At 44.9% G+C, this 23460-nt stretch overlaps 2 protein-coding genes across 2 annotated transcripts; both read left to right on the forward strand.

Annotated features, from left to right (window-relative positions):
* Positions 1-11847: 11847 nt before the first annotated feature.
* On the forward strand, positions 11848-13900 carry ccka (cholecystokinin a; the record flags this gene model as incomplete). The annotated part of the gene is made up of 2 exons (XM_084443790.1): positions 11848-12103; positions 13758-13900. The coding sequence occupies 2 exons, from the start codon at positions 11848-11850 to the stop codon at positions 13898-13900; spliced, it is 399 nt and encodes a 132-aa protein (XP_084299916.1).
* A 7983-nt stretch (positions 13901-21883) lies between these two features.
* LOC311314317 (telethonin) lies at positions 21884-22974 on the forward strand (the record flags this gene model as incomplete). The annotated part of the gene is made up of 2 exons (XM_084444656.1): positions 21884-22017; positions 22575-22974. 2 exons carry the CDS (start codon positions 21884-21886, stop codon positions 22972-22974), a joined length of 534 nt encoding a protein of 177 aa, XP_084300782.1.
* Between the last annotated feature and the right edge of the window lie 486 nt (positions 22975-23460).

Here is a 23460-nt window from a genome sequence, read left to right on the forward strand (position 1 = left end):
CTGGGGGTCTGGGGAGGGTGAGAGCAGCAGAGAGGGATGTATTGCTCTTACTGTTCTCTCATAACCTGGCCAATGATACGGCTCTCTTTTGTAGTACTGAAGGGTCTGTGTGCGTGCATGCGTGTGTGTGTATGTATGTGTGGCTGCATGTGTGTGTGTGTGTGCGTGCGTGCGTGCGTGTGTGTGTGTGTGTGTGCGTGTGTGTGTATGTACTGTATATATGTGTGTGTGTGTTCATGTGTACAGTATGTTTATGTGTATGTGTGTGTCTCACTTCTACTAGAGGGGCTGATAAATATCAGGCTTCCCTTCTCCCGCTGTTAGCGGCTCTGGAGTACTAAAGTGGTGAGAATTCAATCTTTAATTAAATATCTAAATGTCAAGCTCATTGAAATCCTTACCCTTACACAACAGCAGGGTGCTCAGCCAGAACATGTGTTAGGTTGTGGAGTGGTTTGTGGCTATTTTGCCGACGAGCATCTCTCTCGAACCGTTCTCTCAATAGGTATGAATCATGGACAAACAGCCAGCAGTTGATAATGAGGCTCTCTGGGCCGAAGGCATAATGGTTTAAAACAATACATCTGGCCAACATGCTCACTGCAGAGGGCTGGCTAGTAGGTGTGTGTGTGGGGGGGATTTCACTGCCTTTGTGTTGCTGCTGTATGGTTGATGGTCACTGCACTTATAATTAGGGGCCGGAACCCTCTTGTATTTGACAATATTCTGAATCTTCCTAGGATGTCTGACTTCCCATGCATGAAAAATCACCAAACTTTGCACATAGGTCCAGTCCTATGCCAAAAGTCCTCAACTGGCATAGGGGGCCAATAGTCCTGATGGTGGCGCTACAGCAACAGTCTACTCTAAAGTCTAAAACTTAAAAAAAAAACATCACTTTGCAACCACCGCCAACATGTAGGCCCAAGTGAGCAGAAACATCCACATGCTTTGAGCTGTTAGGAATTGTGAAGCCCATCACTCTATCAAACACTACTCCTCCCACATTTTTGGTCAATTGACACCTCAATTGCTACACTAGGCTACATCTTCAGACTGTCCTCCACAAACTATCTTCACAGATTTCTGAAATATCTCAATTTGAGCCCACAGCACATCAACATGTTTTAATGTAAACAGTACTGTTTGCAGCTATTGCAAATACTCACTCAATAAATGTCAATGTTCATGAAAAAACATACTCAAACATTTTCATAACATGGTAGATGTAGTGTGAAATGTTTCAGAATTTTATGTCAAAAACTGTATTTTTGACAGTATGTTTAAGTCTGTCCCCTCAAACTACTGCTGTTCATACTGGGAAAAATATGCTACCCACAATCCTATAGTGCAACAGCAATGTCTCCACCAATCAGAGACGTTGTTGTTGGCAACCCCGCCCCAATAGCAGATCGTAGGACTACAACTGGCTAAATTGACTCTGATTGAGATGACACCTGTGCCACTGATTGTTTGATTGGTTTCCACCTGTCTTGGGGGGAATTCAATCCATCATTGCACTTTGTATAAAAAAGCTCTTTTTTTTTATCTTTGTCTGATAGGAGATACACTCATTGGTTGACTTTTATTGAAAAGCTCTCCTTGGTGTTGACCCGTCCTATTTAGGAAATTACCTTTATTAATTAGGAATTTGTTACACTGACTGTCCCTCGAGTGTTCACAGAACTGGGGAAAAAGGCATGTCGATATGCTGCTCCCTCTGCATGGAATTCCTTGCAAGCTGACTTAAAATTGCCTGAACTGATCCCGTTTGACAGCTTTGTTGAAATTCTCAAGGATAAGGAACTTGAAAGCATTGGGTTTTGTCACTGCTTTTAAATCAGTTGTTATACCTCTAACCTGAGCTTATTTTATTTATTGTATGTATGCTTTTTGTATTGTAACCTTTTGTATTGAAATGTGCTGCCTCTTGGCCAGGTCGCTTTTGAAAAAGAGATTCTTTAATGAGCTTGCCTAGTTAAATAAATGTTAGTTGTGTGTCTATATAGCCTACATGTACTGTAGCTCCCCTCTTGTTCTGTCTGTTCATTATTTGCTGCAGCTGTGCGTTGTCCCTGGTGTTGTCATGTGCCAACTTGTAAGTCTGTAAGCTTTGTCTTTTGTTCTCCGCTTGTTCAATGTATACCTTGGTTTTATTGTTTAGTCTTTGGTTTTGTTTTTTGCCACTCATGGTGCCTTTATTTTAACAAACATTTTGTGGAAACTGCTGAAACCTCCATGTTACATGCACCTGTGACATTTACAGTACATGCAACCCTTGTGATCATGATGTTTAAGTCGGTGTGAGACCAACTATGGCTTCTCACATGGCAGGGGCTCAAGTCCAGGGGGATGCAGAATAAAAATGCTAATTCATACTCCACTGTGCTGTGACATGATTTTTAATTATATTTTTAATTTGTAGATATTACTGGTTTGCATGGCTTCATCTGACCAATATTTTGTCTCAATCAGTGCCACCTGTGTTCAATCCAATCAAATCAGTGAATCCATGCTCAGTCCAGAGTCCCACAACTCATTCCCATCACAGTATGTCGGCCTACTAATATGTTCATGCAGGATTCCTATGGTGTAAATATCTAGTGGTGACATTTACACTTTTTAGGTCAAACTGGCAGCTTCTCACTTGGCTCAAACAAGAACGTAACCTTCCCTTGGTGTCTGGTGAGTTCAAGCCCCGGGTGACGCAGAATAAACATGCTACAGTAAGGTCTACTCAGGCATTGTCTTGTTCTCCACTTGAGTGTAGCTTAGTTTTATTTAGTTTTTGGTTTGGTTTTTTTACCCCTTGTGATGTCTTTACATTTTTGTGGAAACTAATGAAACATCCACATACACCTGACATTTACATGCAACCCTTGATTGCTTGTCAGTGTGAAACCATCCATGGCTTCTCACATGGCAGGTAGCTCAAAGAGTTCAAGCCCAGGGGGATGCAGAATAAAAATGCTAATGGCATTGTGCTGTGACATGTTTAAATGATGGTCTGGGCAAATACATGAGCACACCCTCATATATTTGCCATTTGTCTCTTTCCTCTTACTCCGCCCGGCAGCTGTAATTGAGAGATGTAATTCTGGAACTGTCTGGTATTGATTTCTTACAGATACGATGTTCACTATGTTCACAAGGCCTCTTCACCATCGGTCAGGCTGTTACTGGTCAGGCACAGACTCCCCGTCTCTTTCCACAGTCACTCGGGTGGAAGAACTCTTATCCTTGTCTAGAGGTGTGAGACTGGTCCTGGGGATGAAGTGGCTGAAGCAGAGGAAACTCATACGGACACACGCGCACACACACACACACACACACACACTCACACACACACCTGGGACGCGCGAACACAGACGGGCACGCGCGAGCAAACGCACACCCACGCTGATGTGAGCGTGCTATCACGCACACGTCTACGGACCTTGGGCGTGCACGAAGACACGTGCGCGCACACACACACACACAGACGCGCAATTGTCCACCCTTGCAGACTCACAGACTTAAGGGCGCGCTCCCGCGAAGTCTGCGAGGGCTTAGGGGTGTCCCAATGTCAAATTGGCAAGTGCATGAGGGCTCTCTGGCAGACATTTTGAGCCCTTTATGCCCCCTTACCGTAAGTCTGCACTTCTGCAGACTTTGCCTAAGGGAATTACCCAGAGATCATATCGTTGTGACGTGAAACACAGGGTTACCTGAAGAACAGCCAATAAACAAGCACGGACAGATCAACCAACCCTAACGTTCACGCTATTAAACAAAATATGTTTTCATGTTTTCAGCTGGACTTGCTTATCTGCACAAGTAGCCTTATAATTATTTTGGTTTCATTATTTTTAAGTATGGGTTATTAACCCTGTGGGTTTGTATAATGTGATTTGTTGAATATGTAGGCTATGGTTATAAATTACATTGATTTCTGTTGCTCTAAATCATATGATTTCCCAGTTAAATTACATTAATCACCCATTTCGGTGCAGTGTTCTTTGAATTGAGATTTCCAACATGAATATGGAAAGAGTTGTGAGGTGCAGAAATGTGTATTATAATTCTTAAGTAAATACTTTTGGATTCATCACAAACAAGAATCAAAGGCAGTAATGTAGTTCGCATATGACCACAAAATGAAATGATTTCAACAAGTTGAACAGACATGTTTTGAGGGTAACACAGAGAGTTCGGATAATATAAAGGGGATTTGACTCAGCCCAAAATTAATTTACATGAAGGCCTACAAGAAAAACATGTCAAATTGAAAAATTTATAAAAAGCCCCACACCCACAATAGTAAGAAATATGTTTTCACGTCAACGTAATGTGATGTCCCATTCCTTTCCATTACAGTATACCAATTCGAGCCCTTGCAGCCTCTCGCACTCAACCACTTTACCAGGTGACGTCAATAAGTCTATGAGGGCTCAGGGCTTGAGGGTTTAGGGGGGACATTGGGACTGGGCCAGAGTGTCCCAGTCAACACACATCTGAGGCCTGCTGCGATTGTAGCCATTGGCAGATTCAGATGAAGGCGCGCGCTGTCCGCACGCATGTCGCGTCATGCTGATGCTCATCTAAGCAGAAGTTTATCTGAGGGGTGGAAACAGAGGCGTCTTGTCCAGTCAAGCAGCAGCAAGCTGTTGTCTCCTACTCAGGAAAGTGACAAGGAGCCTTTTGGACAAGTAATATATGTGTCACATCTAGCCTCAGGACGATGTCATAGAGGAGAATGGCCTTATTGTTTTTCTAAGATCTGCCAACCACAGTGCCTGACTGCTCTAGTCCAGCTGCTCCACCATGGGGCCATCCACTGTCTGATAAGCATGATTCCTTGGTGGTATAGGATAAAAGGATTGTTTATTTCCATTTCCTTCTCAAGGAGACAAATCCTCCTTTGTTCAAATAACCGTGGTCTCAGGTGTGATCGCAGAGATTTCATTCTTCCGAATGCTGTAAGCCTCTGATAAAGTGTTCAGTCCATAAAATGGGAACAGTACAGTGATATTTAAGCTCAGTGAACAAAGGGTTGTCAAAATTGCTTCAGTGAATATGAAATAGGAGAAAGTTAATGAAACTCAGGGGTCTTTTGCAAGAAATATGGGGCATGGAAGAAGAATGACTGACAGGGATGATTGTAGAATTTACAGGGTGTGTGAATAGTTGCTCAATCTGAGGAACACCATTAACATAAAATGGACTAGAAATGGTGCTCAGAGAGCACAGACCTCCGCCCGTGAATGCATTTTGTGGCTCTGTGTGCAACATGTCTGGTATTGCTGCATTTGTTAGGTCAAGAGCTTTATGCCCGTCCAAACCCCATGTCTCTGTGACCTTCCCATGTCGAGATATGGCCTTTCAGCTCCCTCATTCACAATGAACAGGGGGGATTTTTCATTCCTGAGCCTAAATCCAAATGGTTCAGAGGGGAATGGCCGGCCGTGTTTGGACGGCTTGTGGACCCACCCTGTGATTCGGATCCGCTCCAAAATGTAATGGGTTCTAAGTTGGTCCATGTCATGGGCCCTAGGCAACCACGCAGTCCACCAACACCAGGGGCTAGGGCCCTGATCTATGCTCGTCCAGGGCCTCTTCATGAACACATTCTGCGGTCATCATCTCTGAACGCTGCTCTTTCTTGCTCTACTCCCACAGAGCTAGCCAACGGCTAACTAGCTGATGTTATTGCAACATCTTTTTCTCGCTGCAGAGAAGCATTACAAGAATCAATACCCATACTGCGATCCATTCTGGGGCTTCTCCACAATCCCAACCGGCTAATTTCCCCTGAGCTTAAGATGCAGTTTTAATGGGAGGGATGCCTTCTAAGGGTCTCCTCCTGGTCCACTCCTCTAGCCCCGCCTCTTCCAGTCCCATCTCTCTGTCCTCGCATCTCAGTCCTTCTCCTCCTGGTCCCCTAGCCCCTCTTCTGTTCATCTCTCATCCTCTTCCCTCGCTTTGCTTTCACTTTCTCCATCTCTCTCTCTCTCTCTCTCTCTCTCTCTCTCTCTCTCTCCCTCTCTCTCTCTCTCTCTCTCTCTCCCTCTCTCTCTCTCTCTCTCTCTCTCTCTCTCTCTCTCTCTCTCTCTCTCTCTCTCTCTCTCTCTCTCTCTCTCGAGAATCCTGCAGTCTGATTGTTCTCTTCATTCTTTCCCAGCCACATACAGTAGCTTATCCTCTGCCTTGTGATCAAATCTGTAAAGAGTCCTAAATCTCTAAATCTAGCCGCAGCCGTCTACCAAATATGAGCACTGTTCCACTCAGTGAGACACTCAAGGTAATTGCAATGTTCATGCTCCAGTGATTTGAACACTTGAAAAGATGGAACCCAGCATCACGGTATTAATGAGCCGCCCTACTTTTTTCTGTCCCCTGGTAGAGAGAGAGAGACAGAGAGAGAGACAGAGAGACAGACAGAGAGAGAGAGACTGACAGAGAGAGAGACAGAAAGTGAGAGAGAGAGAGAAAGAGAGAGAGAGTATTATGTATAGTAATATGTATAGTAATAATAATTATGAATTGTATTTATATTATTATTACCAGCACCCCATGTTAACACAACTGTTAATCTCAACTCACACTATGCCTTTACTCCTCTACTTCAGGGGGACCATTCTTTCTTTTGTTTGTTTGTTTGCTCTAATGTATATTGACATTGATTTCATGTTATAGTTATATTATTGATATATAATGTAACATGTTCTTTTAGAATGTACAATTTCTGAATAGTAATTATATAAGAAGTCTATGTATGTAAATATAAGTAGTAGGTATAAGACTGATTTATATGTATATGTTATAATTCCATTGTACACATACATTCACATACATTTTAGTCTAGGTACACACAAACACGTAATTACATACACATAACTACTGATACTCACTCCGCAGGGCTGGGTCTGGGTATGGGAGCTGAACACGCAGCAACCCAGACCCTTCTCTGTCAGAGACAACACCTTCACCTTCATATTCACCTTTTAGCTTATACTTTTTCTTTCCTTTATTTAATTATTTATTTGTTTATTTTTCTTTTCTTGAGTTAATTATATTTATTTATTTATTATTTATGTATAAGACTTTGCTTTGGCAATAATGAACCTTGTTCTTTAATGCCAATAAAGCTCATTGAATTTGAATTTGATTTGAGAGAGAGACAGAGAGAGAGAGAGAGAGAGAGAGAGAGAGAGAAAGAGAGACAGAGAGAGAGAGAGACAGAGAGAGAGACAGAGAGAGAGAAAGAGACAGAGAGAGACACAGAGAGAGACAGAGAGAGAGAGCGCAGGGTGTTGTAGAGAGCTTGTCTTTGCAATGGTGGTGTTATTATTTTGCCGTGTGGGGGACCGTTTGTCCTGCTCTACGGTATCCCAGAGGGCTTTGTGGAACGGGGGCGGTTGTAATAGCTGCCACAGCGAGAGCATGCCCTTCAGCCAGCATTCTCTCCATATTGAATTGTGAAAGAACAAAATAATGGTAGATGTGAATTCCTAGAATACAACAATGACTGGTTAACAACAATGACTGGTAAATATTATAATAAAAGAAAGACTGAACTGAGCCTACTCAGTTTATTCTGTAACACGTGTATGTATCAGTGCACAGATACAGATACAGTAAAACATCTCCTCATAGAAATCACAAATGTATGCAGCAAATGTATCTTAAATTGTCTCCTGGAGGAGACCATTCCCTTCTTTCATCACTTCTCTCCCTCCCTTCCTCCCTGTGGTGATCTCCTGCCCGAGCTGTGAGGGGGGGGCGGGGGGGGTCAGGGTGGATCCCTTGGAGAGACCCCCACCCGCTGGTCAACACAGCCCCATGTAGCTCTCCACAGGTATGGGCTTGATTGTTGTAGACAGCTAGGGGCTTGTTGCTTCAGATGGTGGTGCTGCTGTCACTTTGGACCGTTTTTCTGATGTTGAGGTTGGGGTTTATGGATGCTAAGATGAGCCTAGATCTTCCCCTGAGGGCGACTTAGCATCTCGGCTAACACATAGCTGCCCTGGGAAGACACAACCGTTACACTATATTACATTACAGTCATTTATCAGACATTTTCAACCAAAGCGACTTTAACTGCATTTAACATAGGTAGTCAAGTGTACTACTATACTCGCCAGAACTCATAAACACATCTCCTTTCTAAACAAGCGACTAAGAGCCTAGTGCTAAAGTGCTAAAGTAAAAGTGCAAGCCATCTTGGAGAGCCTATCAGCACTAACTGGTGACTAACCGACCTAAAGCCCTCTACTCTCTGGGGGTTAGAGGTCAACCACAGATGCCCTCCAGTCATTGTGGTGGTATCCCTGGAGGCTAATCGGGCCTGTTTTCTCAGTGTTGTTTTTACATCATCATTAACAACAACAATAGTAAAGACAACAACAATAATAACAACAACTTCAACTTGTGTTTTTTACCCATCCACTCCCCCAAAGAAAAAACAAAGATCAGTGCTGTAACTGGTAAAGGTCGAGCACCGGAGATAACGTAACATGTCGAGAGTGTCTGCAAGACAGCTGGTTCAGTGTAACAGGAATATCCATCTAAAGGACCACCGCCTGCAGGTGACATTCTGAAGAGTGGCGTATTGTATACATAACTAACTCGTTTAAATAGAGGAGCAGGCTAAAAATACACAAGGGGATTGGCTGACTGAGGAACCATCCCAGTACTCTCTGGGGTGTCACCAATATCCCTGTGACACTGTTAATTGGTGCAGGATATGCTAATATTCCCTGTTGTAAAAGTCAGCTGTTTTGAGCAATTGGTTTCCAATATCAGACACTATTTGACTTTGTTAAGCAATGAAAAGTCATCACCGGTTAACCGCTGAAATGTTGAAGTGTGATTCAAAGCTGATATGGAGGGTAAGATGATAGGTAAAGTGAATGTTCATTATTATAGCATAACGTGTGAAAGAACAGATCAATATAACAGGTGTCCTCATATCAGAGTAATATTGCTTTGAGTAACTCACGGTCCAGACACATGAATAGAGACCCTTTTCCCACATCAAGTCCTCAAAACACCCACCATAATAATAATAATAATAATAATAATAATAATAATAGTAAACTTTATTTGTACAGCACCTTTCATACAAAAAAATTACCTCAAAGTGCTTTAAAACAATGCAATTACATGAACATAAAACAGGGAAAATAAGATGGAAGATAAAACCCAGTAAAATTGAGATAAAATAAAGTTATAAAAATGAAGAAATCAAGTGAAATACAACATTTTAGAAAGAAGTTCACCAGTAAGCAAGGGCAAAATCATAATTGTATCGAAAGAGAGAGAGAAAGAGAGAGGCTTTATTTATCTCAAAGAGAAGTTATTTTGTTGTAGCCAAAGATAGACACAACAGTAGTACTGTACTATACAAAACTCAACACAAAGGCACAGTGGGAACAGAAAAATACAAAAGAGGGCCGTACAATGAATCACAAAAAAGGGACAGTGTACAGAAAAAAGGCTACTTAAAGAACCAGGCCAGGTCAAGCCTGGCTTATGTGCATGGCTGGCTTGTTTCTGTTCAGGACTGGTAGAACGGAAGCTAGTCATGCCACTGAAATAGCTGTGAATTGAAATGACATGAAATAATGTCTGATGAATTAAGATCTTAAGGTCTTGTCGCCTGGTCACATCAGTTCCAATGCTTCCAATGCTAATCCAGCAAAATAAGAGCGGGATAGCCAGTTAGCTCATGAGCTCACAACAACTAGCAGCAGCATCCATAACATTAATGGTAGCGTTCAGTGGCTAAAGCACTTACACTGATGATTCCTGTAACGTTAGCTGTTTTGCTGCAATTGGTTCAACTTTCTCTTTACTTTTCTGGACAAATGTAAGGGATAAAAAGATTGGAGTGAAAGGATGAACGTGTGGAGGTTTGGGGTATAGTCCCATAAAGTCATCCCCACCGGGTCTTGAACCCCGGTCTCCCGGGTGGGAGTTCAATGCTCTGACCACTACTCTACTTGTGCAGTGGGGTTCGGCGGGGTGACTTTGATGTCCTTTATTTTGGTGTGCTGGGACTACTGCCTCTTGTGGTGCCAACAGAGAAATGCAGGTCAACATTCAACGGAGGGAGGGAGGGAGGGAGGGAGGGAGGGAGGGAGGGAGGGAGGGAGGGAGGGAGGGAGTGATAACCGGACAAACGCTATCCTAGGTGCGCAGACTTACAGCCATGCACAAAAAGCAAAAAAGTACCAAAGAATATACAGAAAATATACAGAAATATTCCAAATATACAAACCATATATATATAAATAAATGATCCATATGTCTTTGTCTGTCTCTGACCTGTCCTGTCCCACTCAGAGGACCTGTGTGAGGTGGCTCATTCACAGGCACAGCACCCGGCGTGGCCTCCCATGATAAACAGCAGAGAAGGCTTTCCTCTCAGGGAGCTGGGATTAACACCTCAACCAGCCAAGGAGACAACCGCGAGGGAGAGTTCATGGGAGGTTGCTTACGAGAACGCGTGTGTGTGTGTGTGTGCGTGCGTGCGTGCGCGCATGTGCGCATCGTGTGTCCGTGTACGTAGAATTGAGTGAGGTGAGGATGGGTTGCATCTGTTTGGTAATGATTGCTATGACCTTGGCCCCCTCCTAATGTATGACGTGTGTGTGAGCGTGCGTGTGTGTAAACGTGCGTGTGTGTGTGTGACGGAGAGAGGATACATGTGTCTTAGCACGTGCGTGTGCGTATGCATGTCCAGGATGGGGCCTTTGTGAGGCAGCAGCCAGAATGTGCCGGTCCCCCACCGCGTCAGCAGTGCGCAAACAGACGACAGGAAGCGCCAGCACTCTGCCCTCGGGATGCTGGGCCAGCCCCTCCCTCTCCCCTATATAAGGACCTCTCCTCTACCTCCAGGAGAACTTCCCTCACTCAGCCCGCTCCCTGCTACACTCCTCCTCCTCCTCCTCCTCCTCCTCCTCCTCTTTTCTTCTCTCACTGTGGGGCTCAATCTGAAAACTGAAGGTAAGGGGACTCGCTGGCTTCCCGCTTTTATCATTTTGGTTGCTTGTTGTCAGGTTATAGGCTAATAATGCTTGCTGAGTACTTTGAATTGTGCTTATAATCACTGAAAGGGAAAGAGGTCGTTCACTTATTTTACTGTAATTTATTCAACCCTAGAGTTCTCTTGAATTGGTTTCCAATGTCGCGTTTAGACGGAGCAGAGAATGTTTGAGGGAGTTTGATTCATTGGTCAACCTGAAGTAGATTTTTCTGCCTTGAGTTGCATATTGGTTGTATAGGCTACCTTCAGTTGTGTCTTGTCTTTGGTCATAGTTTTAGACACCTCTCTATATTTGCATTCATTCCACGTACAACAGGTCAGTCAGTGTTTTATTTAAACCCCATGTATTATTGAGTGGGTCTTGGGGGCTGGGGACAGTGACATGGATGGTTGGCTAATTGTCCAGCCATTTCCTCTGGGGTTCTCTTATGACACAATGAACACATCGTTCCTCAGCTGAGATGGATGGACAGTAAAGGAGAGATTTGGTTTAGTTGGTTGGTTGGTCTTTGAACTGTGGATAAATTGAGAGAAATATTTTCTATTTTTTAAATGAAGAATTCTTCAGTTCTTTTTCTTATAAGATTAAGAATTATAGCATAAAATAGCAGATAATTTACAGAATAATAATTTAGAAACATGATATATTATTAGCATAATGGAAAAAATCGAAAGGTCTTAAAAATCTAAAGATCTTAAATGGTGTACACATCTCAGGTGTCTTGGTGTCCATATCTCTGATGAATTCTGTGTGTTTCTGATCTTATTGAAGACGACTCTGTCCTAACACTGTCCCTGTGTCCCTGTGACCCTCAGAGATGAACGCTGGGATCTGTGTGTGTGTCCTGCTCGCCGCTCTCGCCAGCAGCAGCCTGGGCCGACCCTCACACTCACCGGACCGCGACCAGGGCCGGGCGGCGCCCCCCAAACTGGACAGCGCCGTGTCCGCACACACACGCCACGCCCGCTCGGCGTCCCCCGCGGACCAGCTCAGCCCCTACACCAAGCCCGAGGAAGAGGCAGACCCTCGTACCAGCCTCAGCCAGCTATTGGCCAGATTGATATACAGAAAAGGTGAGTGGTGACCAATTAGGAGCTCTGAAGCACAGGCTTTCATATCTGATTGGCAGGATACTGATGAGAGTGGGACAGGAAGTAGTTATCTTGGTGGATCCGTTCCCATGCATGTCGGAGCGGTGTGCTTAGATGGCAGCTGCACAACTAGGCTAAACTACGGCAGCGCTGCTTAAAAATGCACTCAGCAGCACATCCTCACAACTTTACATTACAGAGTTTTCTGCCTCTGTGAAGCCTCTTGGTTGAGGCTGCTGGTAGTGAGAGAACATGAGAGGAGAGGGGAGAGGAGGGAAGGGAGGATGGGTACATCAGGGGAGGAGGGGATGGTTGATGTAAAAGATTATTCAGACTGAAAAGAATCCTGCCCCCCAGAGCAATCACCACACCGCAGACAGATAACGAAGCTGGACAGAATATGGGAAAAAAGCCTCCCCCCATTCTCTCTCCGTCTCTCTCTCCTTCCTTTCTCTCTCATCCTTCCTTTCTCTCCATCCTTCCTTTCTCTCTCATCCTTCCTTTCTCTCCATCCTTCCTTTCTCTCCATCCTTCCTTTCTCTCTCATCCTTCCTTTCTCTCCATCCTTCCTTTCTCTCCATCCTTCCTTTCTCTCTCATCCTTCCTTTCTCTCTCATCCTTCCTTTCTCTCTCATCCCTGCTGTTCAGTCCTTCGTTTCTGTCTCAACACTTCCTTCACTGTCGCTTCGCAGCACATCTCTGTTCACGCGTTCCGGCTGCTCTGCTACGTTTCGTTTGTCACGCAGCTGAACATCCGGCCGGCGCAGCTTTCGATATCAAACACACCCCGGCGCCGCCAGACCCGCCCGCGAGCACCCGAGCAAATAAAACTGGCTGGCCGATTCGTCTGGTTCCCGGGGTGGCGTGAATTTTAATTTTGTCTAAACTGTGTTCTGAAAACGTTGGCCCTTAAAAGACGCCCACCGTTGTATCGTTTCACCTCATCCACGTACAGTAGGCTTACATGTATGACCTCACCGCCTTGAAACACAATGGATGAACGCTGCACACTTATCAATGGATGGTAGATGAACACAGTGCACTTATGCGAAGGAGAGGAAAGCAGAAGAACTCTGAAGTCAGAGAAAAGCGGTAAAAGTGCTACTGAAATCAAAACCCTTGTCGTCTGTTATTTGGAAGGATATTGAGTATGAGAGAGTATGAGGAGTACCTCTGGCTGACTTCTTCATGGATTGCTGGCAGAGATAAGAGAGAGAGAGAAAGAGAGAGAGAGAGAGAGAGAGAGAGAGAGATGGAGGAAGCGAAGAGAGAGAGTTGGTTAATTCTGTGGTCTGTTAGTAGATAATGACCCGGACGGCTGTCTTGAGTGCTCACTTCTGACCGTTCAGAGGACGTCTCAGACTGAGTTAATGCCTGAACAGAGAGATCTGTCTCTGGGGTGCTGATAGTGAGTACTGTATGTGTCACTCTGACCACACGTACAGTACTGGACAGTACATAGCTGCCAGGAAGGGGAAGTATTGCTTTCACTGATCAATACAGATACTCATCACACTCCTTCTGCATGTTCCTTCCTCTCCTCCAGTTCAAGAAAAAAACATTTCATTCATGTTCCTTATCTTCCCGTTCCCCTGGTGCGTTCTAACCTAGAACCCGTGTTCTCTGTGTGTTCTAGGTGAATTTGCGCCCCAGAGGAGCTCGTCCCTGAGCAGCAGAGCCAGCGGACCCGGGCCCAGCCACAGGATAAAGGACCGGGACTACCTGGGCTGGATGGACTTTGGCCGCCGCAGCGCCGAGGAATACGACTACTCCTCATAAGACATGACCCCTGACCCTTGACCTCTGCTGACCCCTCACTCTGCTAACGCAACGCCTGCTGTACAGACACCCACAATCATCTCAGCTATTGTCATGGAAATAACAATCATCTTCCCCAAAAGCTATATTTATTATGTATTTGATGTAAATTTGTTTGTCAAACTGATATGAAGCAATATATATATGTAATGTAAACTGATTTTGGAAGAAAAGAATAAGAGAGTAAAAAAGCGGTGTTATACTTTCTTTTGTTTTTTATTCTATCTGCAGGGTGAAATCTGCTTTTTGTTCTCTTAACACAGAGCTACCGGGCTGTTGCAGAATAAAACGCGCCTACATCCACACACGCAGCCTTCTCCATGCTGTCTCCAAACACTTAGCCTCTGGCCCCCACTGACTGATCAGCCATGAGTGCTTCAGGGTCAGATGCATTTAGTGAGCTCACTTAGCTGCCCTTGTTCTCTTTGTCACAAACGACGTGGTTACGTAACGTCTAATGTGACTCACATTTGCTCTTCTATTATGTCGGAACGCAGTTTTACCACACGTTGTATGCTGTACCATACAAGCACACACACACACACACACAGAGAGAGAGAGAGAGAGAGAGTGAACAAGAGAGGGATGGGGAGAGACAGAAAGAATAAGAGAGGTAGAGAGAGAAATAACAAGGTCCACCTTCCACCTAATTCAAAACTTATGAGATTAACAAAGAACGATGGATAGTGCGTGCATGTGTGTGTGTATGTGCGTGTAGGTGCACTGTAAATAAGCACTTCATGATTTTTAGTGTGTATTTTATCCCTGAGCAGATCTCTCTTCTGTATCCCCAGCAGCTCATCACTCTGATCGCATTAAAGAGCCAACACTCTCCCCCTCTCATTCCTCAGATGCGGCCTGGCGGTGTGATCAGAGGCAGCAGTATCATCTCTCACCCTCTAAACAGTAAACAAGAGAGAGAGAGAGGAGGGTGGGGGTCGGTTTTACATTAAAATCCACACAGCTTTACAAATATTGGATAGAGTGCACTTGGGCTTTGGGGATGACAATGGCTGAGCCCAGCTGAGCTGTGGGGAGTATAAAGCAGGCTAGCGCCGCCCCTGACGCTAGGCTACGTGTAACACAGGTGTCCCACAATGAGCTGATTTAAATCAGGAGGAGGGGGGGCAGGCTGGGCTCCGCTGTACAATAAAGCATGTCAATAAAATCCAGGAAAAACATGAAACGTCTGCAGCTTCTGCGAGGGCAATTACCCGCAGTCTAGAGTAGCGATTTATCCGAGTGTCTGGGTCCACAGAGGACAGGCCAGGGGCTCGGAGGTTGGGCTGAGCATCTCCATAGGGACCCATTAAATTAGACACTCTGGGATGGATGGAGAGGCTGAGGAAGGAGGTGAGGGAGGAAGATATGCCCAGGGACAAACATACCGGTCACCAAGAAACATAGAGGGTTCTCACAAATCTCATACTTAGCTCAACAAACATAACAGCCTATATTACACTTTTTATTTAGATTTTACCCAGCACCATGTAAGCATGTGTTATCATAAATGATCAAGATTGGATCCTCTCCCTGGTTTATTGATCTCATGGTGGAGAACAGCATTGATAATTGAAAAAAACATGTTTTACCTCATTTTCAGATCATTGGTTCTGATGCGTTCAGAGCATAGCTAGTCATTTACTACCACCGTATGGAGAGAAGTAGTTATGCAAGTGGGGTGAGCCTATTGAAATATTGTAGGCTACCTGCTGGCCATGTGATTAATCCATCACCACCGATACATGACAGGATATTTCCTCTTGATGGAAATCTCATCAAAAGTAGGGTGCTTTGAAACTTTACACAAACTGAGTCAATACTTCAATTCCATCTATAAGGGAAACTTGTCTTCAGAGAACACTGTGCTTATGAGATAGTGCCTCTAATCTTTGCACAGGTTGAGTTGGGCACGCACACCTGGAATTGGATTAGATTATTGGATAATCTACAGTACCATGACACCTGTGACCGACCACCTTGAGGAGGAGGCCAGCTCCCCCAAGCATTTTGAGGTATTCTCTTCTATATGATCTGTTTGCATTATTGATTTATCAGTGTGTGTTCTGCTTGTAAATCATTAAAAATATGTCTTAAAATGCTGTGCTGCTTGAGACAAGTGCCTTGTACCAGAGAAGCTTTCAAATCCCTGCACCCAGAGTCCACTATTAACATTGTACTTACAGTCCACGAATCCATGCATGTCTGTACACCACACACACACGATGCACAAAGCAATTTCTCCAGCTACCATTGTTAGTTATAATAAATCATCGTTGTGGTTAAAGGAATTATTTGTTGAAGTTATTTGTTAACTGTTAGAGAGAGATGCCAGAGCCTGGATCTGCCCCTGGCCTCTGTGTCCCACCAGAAGAAGCTGCTGTGCTGACTGAGGCCCCCCAGAACAGAAGCCTTCGCTGGGCTCCAGACTGGCCCCTGGCCTGGCCACACTGTTGAGTCATTTCTCTCTTGCTACAGCGGGAACTAGAGACACCAGACAGCCCATCACCTGTAGCCCAGCTACTGTCAGCCATATGAATTACAGTACCTATGAATTATTGTTGGCTATAGGAGCTGCCTAATACGCTAGAATGTTATTCCTGGCACTTTTTTACACTGTGACTTCATTCATTTAAACATTTTTATTTTTGTGTTACTCAGCATGAAAATACTTAATTAAAAATTTGAACAGCATTTTTTGACTTTTTGCACATTTAGAGCTTATTATTAATTATCAGCAGAGGGCAGGATAGGTACCTGTTTCTGTGGAAGGTGAGGGTGACCCCTTCTGTTGGTGGTGTTGACCATGGTCAGAGAGGATTAGAAGAGTCTTTGATTTCCCAGATAAATCAGGAACATCTTCTACTGCTGCAATAATGATAAGTGCCCTACAGTCACGTTTCTATCCCATTCCTCATAGAGTCCCTTCCTGGCCTCAACTTGACCTGTCACCCCCTGTCCTGTCCACCTACCCCTCCCTGGTCCATCTGACCACCTTTCCACCTGTCTGGACCCTCTCTCTGTGCCCTGGAGGGTTCTAGGTATAGGTACTGCATTTGTAACGCGCTCCCCATCCAGTTGTTACACTGGCCCGGAGCGCCATTCACACACCAATGGCGGCAGCTGCCATGCAAGGCATTTCCAGCTCATTGGGAGCAATTTGTGGTTCATTGTCTTGCCCAAGGACACTTCGACAGGTAGTTAGGAGGAGCCGGGATTCGAACCACCGACCCACTGAACGACCCGCTCTACCAACTGAGCTATACCGTTCTCACGACCAGAGCAGCACCCATGTCTGGACCCTCTCTCTGTGCCCTGGAGGGTTCTCACGGCCAGAGCAGCACCCATGTCTGGACCCTCTCTCTGTGCCCTGGAGGGTTCTCACGGCCAGAGCAGCACCCATGCCTGGACCCTCTCTCTGTGCCCTGGAGGGTTCTCACGACCAGAGCAGCACCCATGTCTGGACCCTCTCTCTGTGCCCTGGAGGGTTCTCACGGCCAGAGCAGCACCCATGTCTGGACCCTCTCTCTGTGCCCTGGAGGGTTCTCACGGCCAGAGCAGCACCCATGTCTGGACCCTCTCTCTGTGCCCTGGAGGGTTCTCACGGCCAGAGCAGCACCCATGTCTGGACCCTCTCTCTGTGCCCTGGAGGGTTCTCACGGCCAGAGCAGCACCCATGTCTGGACCCTCTCTCTGTGCCCTGGAGGGTTCTCACGGCCAGAGCAGCACCCATGTCTGGACCCTCTCTCTGTGCCCTGGAGGGTTCTCACGGCCAGAGCAGCACCCATGTCTGGACCCTCTCTCTGTGCCCTGGAGGGTTCTCACGGCCAGAGCAGCACCCATGTCTGGACCCTCTCTCTGTGCCCTGGAGGGTTCTCACGGCCAGAGCAGCACCCATGTCTGGACCCTCTCTCTGTGCCCTGGAGGGTTCTCACGGCCAGAGCAGCACCCATGTCTGGACCCTCTCTCTGTGCCCTGGAGGGTTCTCACGGCCAGAGCAGCACCCATGTCTGGACCCTCTCTCTGTGCCCTGGAGGGTTCTCACGGCCAGAGCAGCACCCATGTCTGGACCCTCTCTCTGTGCCCTGGAGGGTTCTCACGGCCAGAGCAGCACCCATGTCTGGACCCTCTCTCTGTGCCCTGGAGGGTTCTCACGGCCAGAGCAGCACCCAGCTGAGACGTCTCTCTAATGGACCGATCAGGCTCATATCATACCTGCTGGCTGAAGCGTGCCATGAGGATGTTCTCTCACAGACTGGTGAGATATAAATAGCTGTAACCAAGCAAAGGAAATAGACTTGGCCTCGACTGACCACTGAAAATACCCCTCTGCTCGCAGGTAGCCCTTTCTATGAGGAAACACACAAATAATTATGCATGTATGTATGTATGTATGTATGTATGTATGTATGTATGTATGTATGTATGTAAGTATGTATAATGCATGCATGCATACATGTATTATTATTATTGTTGTTGTTGTTGTTATTATTATTATTATTATTATTATTGTTATGCATTCAGGGGCAGAGGTCTGTGCACTCTGATCACCATTTCTAGTATCCATCTCTTTTTATCTAAAGCACTATGTGTTCCATTGATTTGTATGAATGGTGCTATAGAAATAAAATGACATTGACATTGACATTATGTATGATGTACTGTATGTATTTGAGATATTGTCCTCCTGCTTCCCCCCTTGGGGTATAATGGAACAACCAATAAAAATTGGTCACTATTTTATTTTATTTTTGTAATACTCCCATTAGCAATAATGGGAGGAAATGTAATAGCTCAATGGTATTAACTGCAACAGGATAACCAGTAAATGCTAATAGCTTAATGGTATTAACTGCAACACAATAGTCAGTAAATGCTAATAGCTTAATGGTGTTAACTGCAACACAATAGTCAGTAAATGCTTATAGCTTAATGGTATTAACTGCAACACAATAGTCAGTAAATGCTAATAGCTTAATGGTGTTAACTGCAACACAATAGTCAGTAAATGCTTATAGCTTAATGGTATTAACTGCAACATGATAATGTTGAGTATTTAGCGTGGGGTTAATTATCAAGCTCAGGCTTACTGAGGGGTTTAACTCATGTCAGCAGGCTTTTTTTGTTGCTATAAACACAGGAGTCCTTCCAGCACCCGATACACTCTCAGTATCTTACTCAGCGCTCAGCTTTGCCAGGACATATCTGCACCGTGGTGCGCTTCCCACTAGTACTCTACCCTGCCATGCTACCAACGCTCAAATAACACATTTGGTTAGTTCCTGAGATATAATACAAACCGTTAATGAGAGCAAGAATGTATGCAAGGGAATGTAGGCCAGGGAATGTGGGCAAGGGAATATTGGAAATATTCAGATGAGGTGTCATCCGTCATTTTCATCATGCGTGTCTGAGGCGCTCCTCGCCAGGGGATCCTCTTTCAAGGGAGGGTGGTCGGTTCACATGGGACTGTTTTCTACCTTTCCCCCAGACTGAAACCTGAGCCTGTACCTTATACAGACTGATCCTGTACCTTATACAGACTGATCCATAAGAATCTCCCAGCTGATGCCCAACATTCAAGTGGTGGTGAGATCATTAACGTCTGTATCTGCGCCCATCGTCTGTAATTTATCAGTGCGTCTAAAACCACAGAAACATCTGCTGATCTGCTGAACTTGCAATGACATTTGTGCCAGAGGTCAGCTGGTTGTACAGAAAGGTTAAAAGAGAAATGCATTATGGTAATTAAGGTAATATCAGATCATCGCTGTCGGCCTTTTCAATTGAAAGCTGTGACTATCCTTTACAACTCCCCAACCTCTGAACACCTCCCAGCCCTTGGACCAAATGCTTTCTAAACAGCTCATATGTGATTTTATATTAAATATATATATATATATATATATATATATATATATATATATATAAATAAAATACCAAAAAACTAGAAATGGTACTCAGAGAGCACAGACCTCTGCCCATGAATACATTTTGTGTCTCTGTGTGCGTGCACATGCATGCGAGCAGGACTTTGGTATCAATGCCTTCGTTAGGTCGAGGGCTTTATGCCAGTCCAAACGTTGAGTCTCTTTGACCTTCCCATGTCGAGATCTGTCCGTTTCCCTCCATTCCCTCCTTTGACAATGAATGGGGGGAATTGTTCGCTTCCAAAAAATGAATGGAGGTGAGTGGCTGGCCATGTTTTGGTGGCTCGTGGACCAACCCGCTCCAAAATTAAATGGGTTCTGAGTTGGCCCATGCTACACACCTCCACTGAGTTTAATGAAAATCACTCTTTTAGTTTTTGCGTAATCCTGCTAACAAACAAACATCCAAGAAATGGCTAGTGGACCGGCCCCGTGATTCGGATCCGCTCCAAAATTGAATGCCTTCTGCGCTAGACCATGCTACATCCCTCCACTGAGTTTCATGAAAATCGGTCTGGTACTTTTTGCATAATCCTAGTCCAAAAAATGAATGGAGGTGAAAGGCCGTCCGTGTTTGGGCAGCTTGTAGACCCGTCCCGTGATTCAGATTCCCTCCAAAACGTAAGTGGAATGGAATGTTTTTTCAACATTCTGAAAGCCATTTTGGAGATACAAGGTTTCCGCCTGACAGCAATGATATGAGCATGTTTGTTATTGCAATATTATACTGGAAAACTGTCTTGTGTAACTTTATGCCTAATTGAGGGAGATATGCCTTCCGTGCCAACAGCATTATATCAGAGGACAATGGGGACATGCCTTCAGATGTGAGGAGAACTCTATCCATCGCCACCTTCCCAGTCCTTGTGATTGCATCACTGATGTGCATACCCTTACTGTACATTACCACAGCTGTGTTTGACAGGAGAGATTTATGCAAAGGTTATGCAAGGACAGGTTTCACTGTCTCTGTCTGTCTGTCTGTCTGTCTGTCTGTCTGTCTGTCTCTACTGGAGTAAGAAAGTCACTGATGTACCTAAAGAATAGAATAGAAAATAATAGAACTGATAATCAAACACACACATGAAAATAGCATAGGGACAGCCAAAGTAGAAGCACCTCTTGAGAAAATTGTTTTATTGACTGTCTAATAATAACTTTTCAGCAAACCCTGACATCTATGACTTAGAACAATGGATTCCAAACATCACTCTGAGAAGTCACCACCTACAAGGTTAGACTACTAAAAATAAATGACAATTCTTTGAAAACCAACCAGTGGTGAGAGAGTGTTTGACACATTGCAGTTGAAGGTTAGATGTTCTCTGTAAACAGACAGTGACATTTGACATATGATACAGATTGAGCAGCTACCTCAACTGAAGACATGTTAGCCTGACAGACTGAAGACATGTTAGCCTGACAGACTCAATTCCCATTCCCCATTCGAAAATTCAGATTCTGGGGCTGGATCCAGGCTAAAGACATGTTTCCTACAGCATACTATAGTTATCACAAATATTGTACATTTTGTTTGCTACACTTATTTGATATATTAACTACATGACACCTGACCAGTCGCTCGCTGCACCCTTGAAAACTCTAAGCGGTCTCTAATTGCCATACCATTGCCTCCAGTCACATCCCAAGAATGTAGAGGTGATGCCAGAGAAAGCTGATGAGCGCCAGGCAGCTCTGGTCTCTTTGTAGGGGGACGTGGGATTCCTCATCCCCACCCTTCATCAAAACTGTAAACCAACCTGGATGACGCCACTTCAGACACATTCACCTCAATGTGACGATGTGATGTAGACCGGTAAAAATAGCGCCTAGATTTTAAAAATAGTGCCTAGACGTTATTTAAGAGGTTGTGGAGTACCGCACACGCATACACATTCACTCAGGAATCAGGCACAAGCCAAGAACACTGTTATTTATCCTCTATCAATCTATGGTCCTGGTTGAGGTGTATGCAGCAGTATCTGACAGGGAAGCAGTCTCTCCATACATAAGTATGCATTGTTTGAACAGAGGGAGCAGTAATCTTGTGAACACCCACAGCGATGTGAACGAGACCGACGAGACAAAGAGGGAGTACTATGAAGCCTCCTGGTTGGACCTGGTGCTGGAGACTAGGCCCCAGCAAGAGTAAGTACTCGGTTATTAACATTAAAGGAATCACATTATTCTATTTGATTATGTTATTGTTTTCATTCACCTCCATACTGTATGTGTAATCATGTAATCAATGAAACTACTGTACTGTGTATCTCACATAATCTTACACAAAACAGAATGCACTTCGGCGGGATAAAGTCTTTGAATCAATACATGGATTAATCTAGGCTAGTACTTACTTACTTATTGGGCGGCTGTGGCTCAGGAGGTAGTCAGGTTCAATGTCCAATGATTGTAGGGTCGGCGGTTCAAATCCCGGCTCCTCCTGTCCACGACCATGTCGAAGTGTTCTCAGGCAAGACACTGAACTCCAAATTTCTCCCAATTAGCAGGCTAGCACCTTGCAGGGCAGCTGTCGCCATTGGTGTCTGAATGTGTGTGTGTGTGTGTGAATGGGTGAATGAAAGGCACATTGTAAAGCGCTTTCGATAAAAGCGTTATACAAGTGCAGTCCATTTACCATTTACTTGCAAAATAAGTTTGAACCTCCTACTGGATAAAAAATTACAACATTTCCTTGTTTCCAGGACAACGCTGTTTAAGAAGGACACCTCACGCAGGGAGAGTTATGAGCAAAAGCAGGTGGCCCATCTCCTGGTCCAGAGAAGCCCAGACCTGTGGCTCAGGCTGGGCAGGCAGGGAGCGGGCATGACTGAGCACCAGCTCCACCCAAAGACCACCCTCCCCATCCCCATCTTCACCCCCAGCAAGGCTGCCTCCCCCTTGGACTCCCACCACACTCCCTCCCCCACTGACCTCCGGCAGCAGCTCAGGTCCATCATGGAGCTGGACGGAGTGTGCTTAGATAAACAGGAGGTCTCTCTCATCACCAAGGACCTGCCCAAACTCACCCAGCCCGCGCGCGTCAACTTCAGGGCCTCCTGCCTCATCTCTCCACGAGAGAACTTCCAGTCCTTCCAGAGATGAGAGTGATGGGGGATGATGATGGGGGGATGAGTGTGTGATATTAATCAGTGTTAAATCTGCCATGTGAAAATAAGTGGATGGAGAACACTTTGATGAATGCCTGTATGCACTGTAGAATGTATTCGCTTAAGTCTAATGTTCCTGTACAAACCTCCCTTGACCTTACCAATATGAGACTCCGCTTTACTGCTCTACTCACAAAAGGTTTTTTTGGCCAGCCTACATTATAATAATCTTCAATAAACCTGCATTGTTGAAACAAATACTCAAATATAGCCTAAATAACAAGGGTTAGTTTCAAAGAGCCTTAGGGCAAGAGGCTGTGCTGATAGCTCCCTCTACTGGTGAAACTACTGCACTGTACTATAGACAGCACTGTATGTATCCGATAGATGATGAAGTAAACTGATCATGACGATAAGAGGAAATTAAACAGCAAAGTCAGACAAAGGCTTAATCCATAGGATTGCATTGAACTGTTCTTTT

Source organism: Borostomias antarcticus (genome assembly GCF_949987555.1).
Source record: "Borostomias antarcticus genome assembly, chromosome: 10".
Lineage (NCBI taxonomy): Eukaryota > Metazoa > Chordata > Actinopteri > Stomiiformes > Stomiidae > Borostomias > Borostomias antarcticus.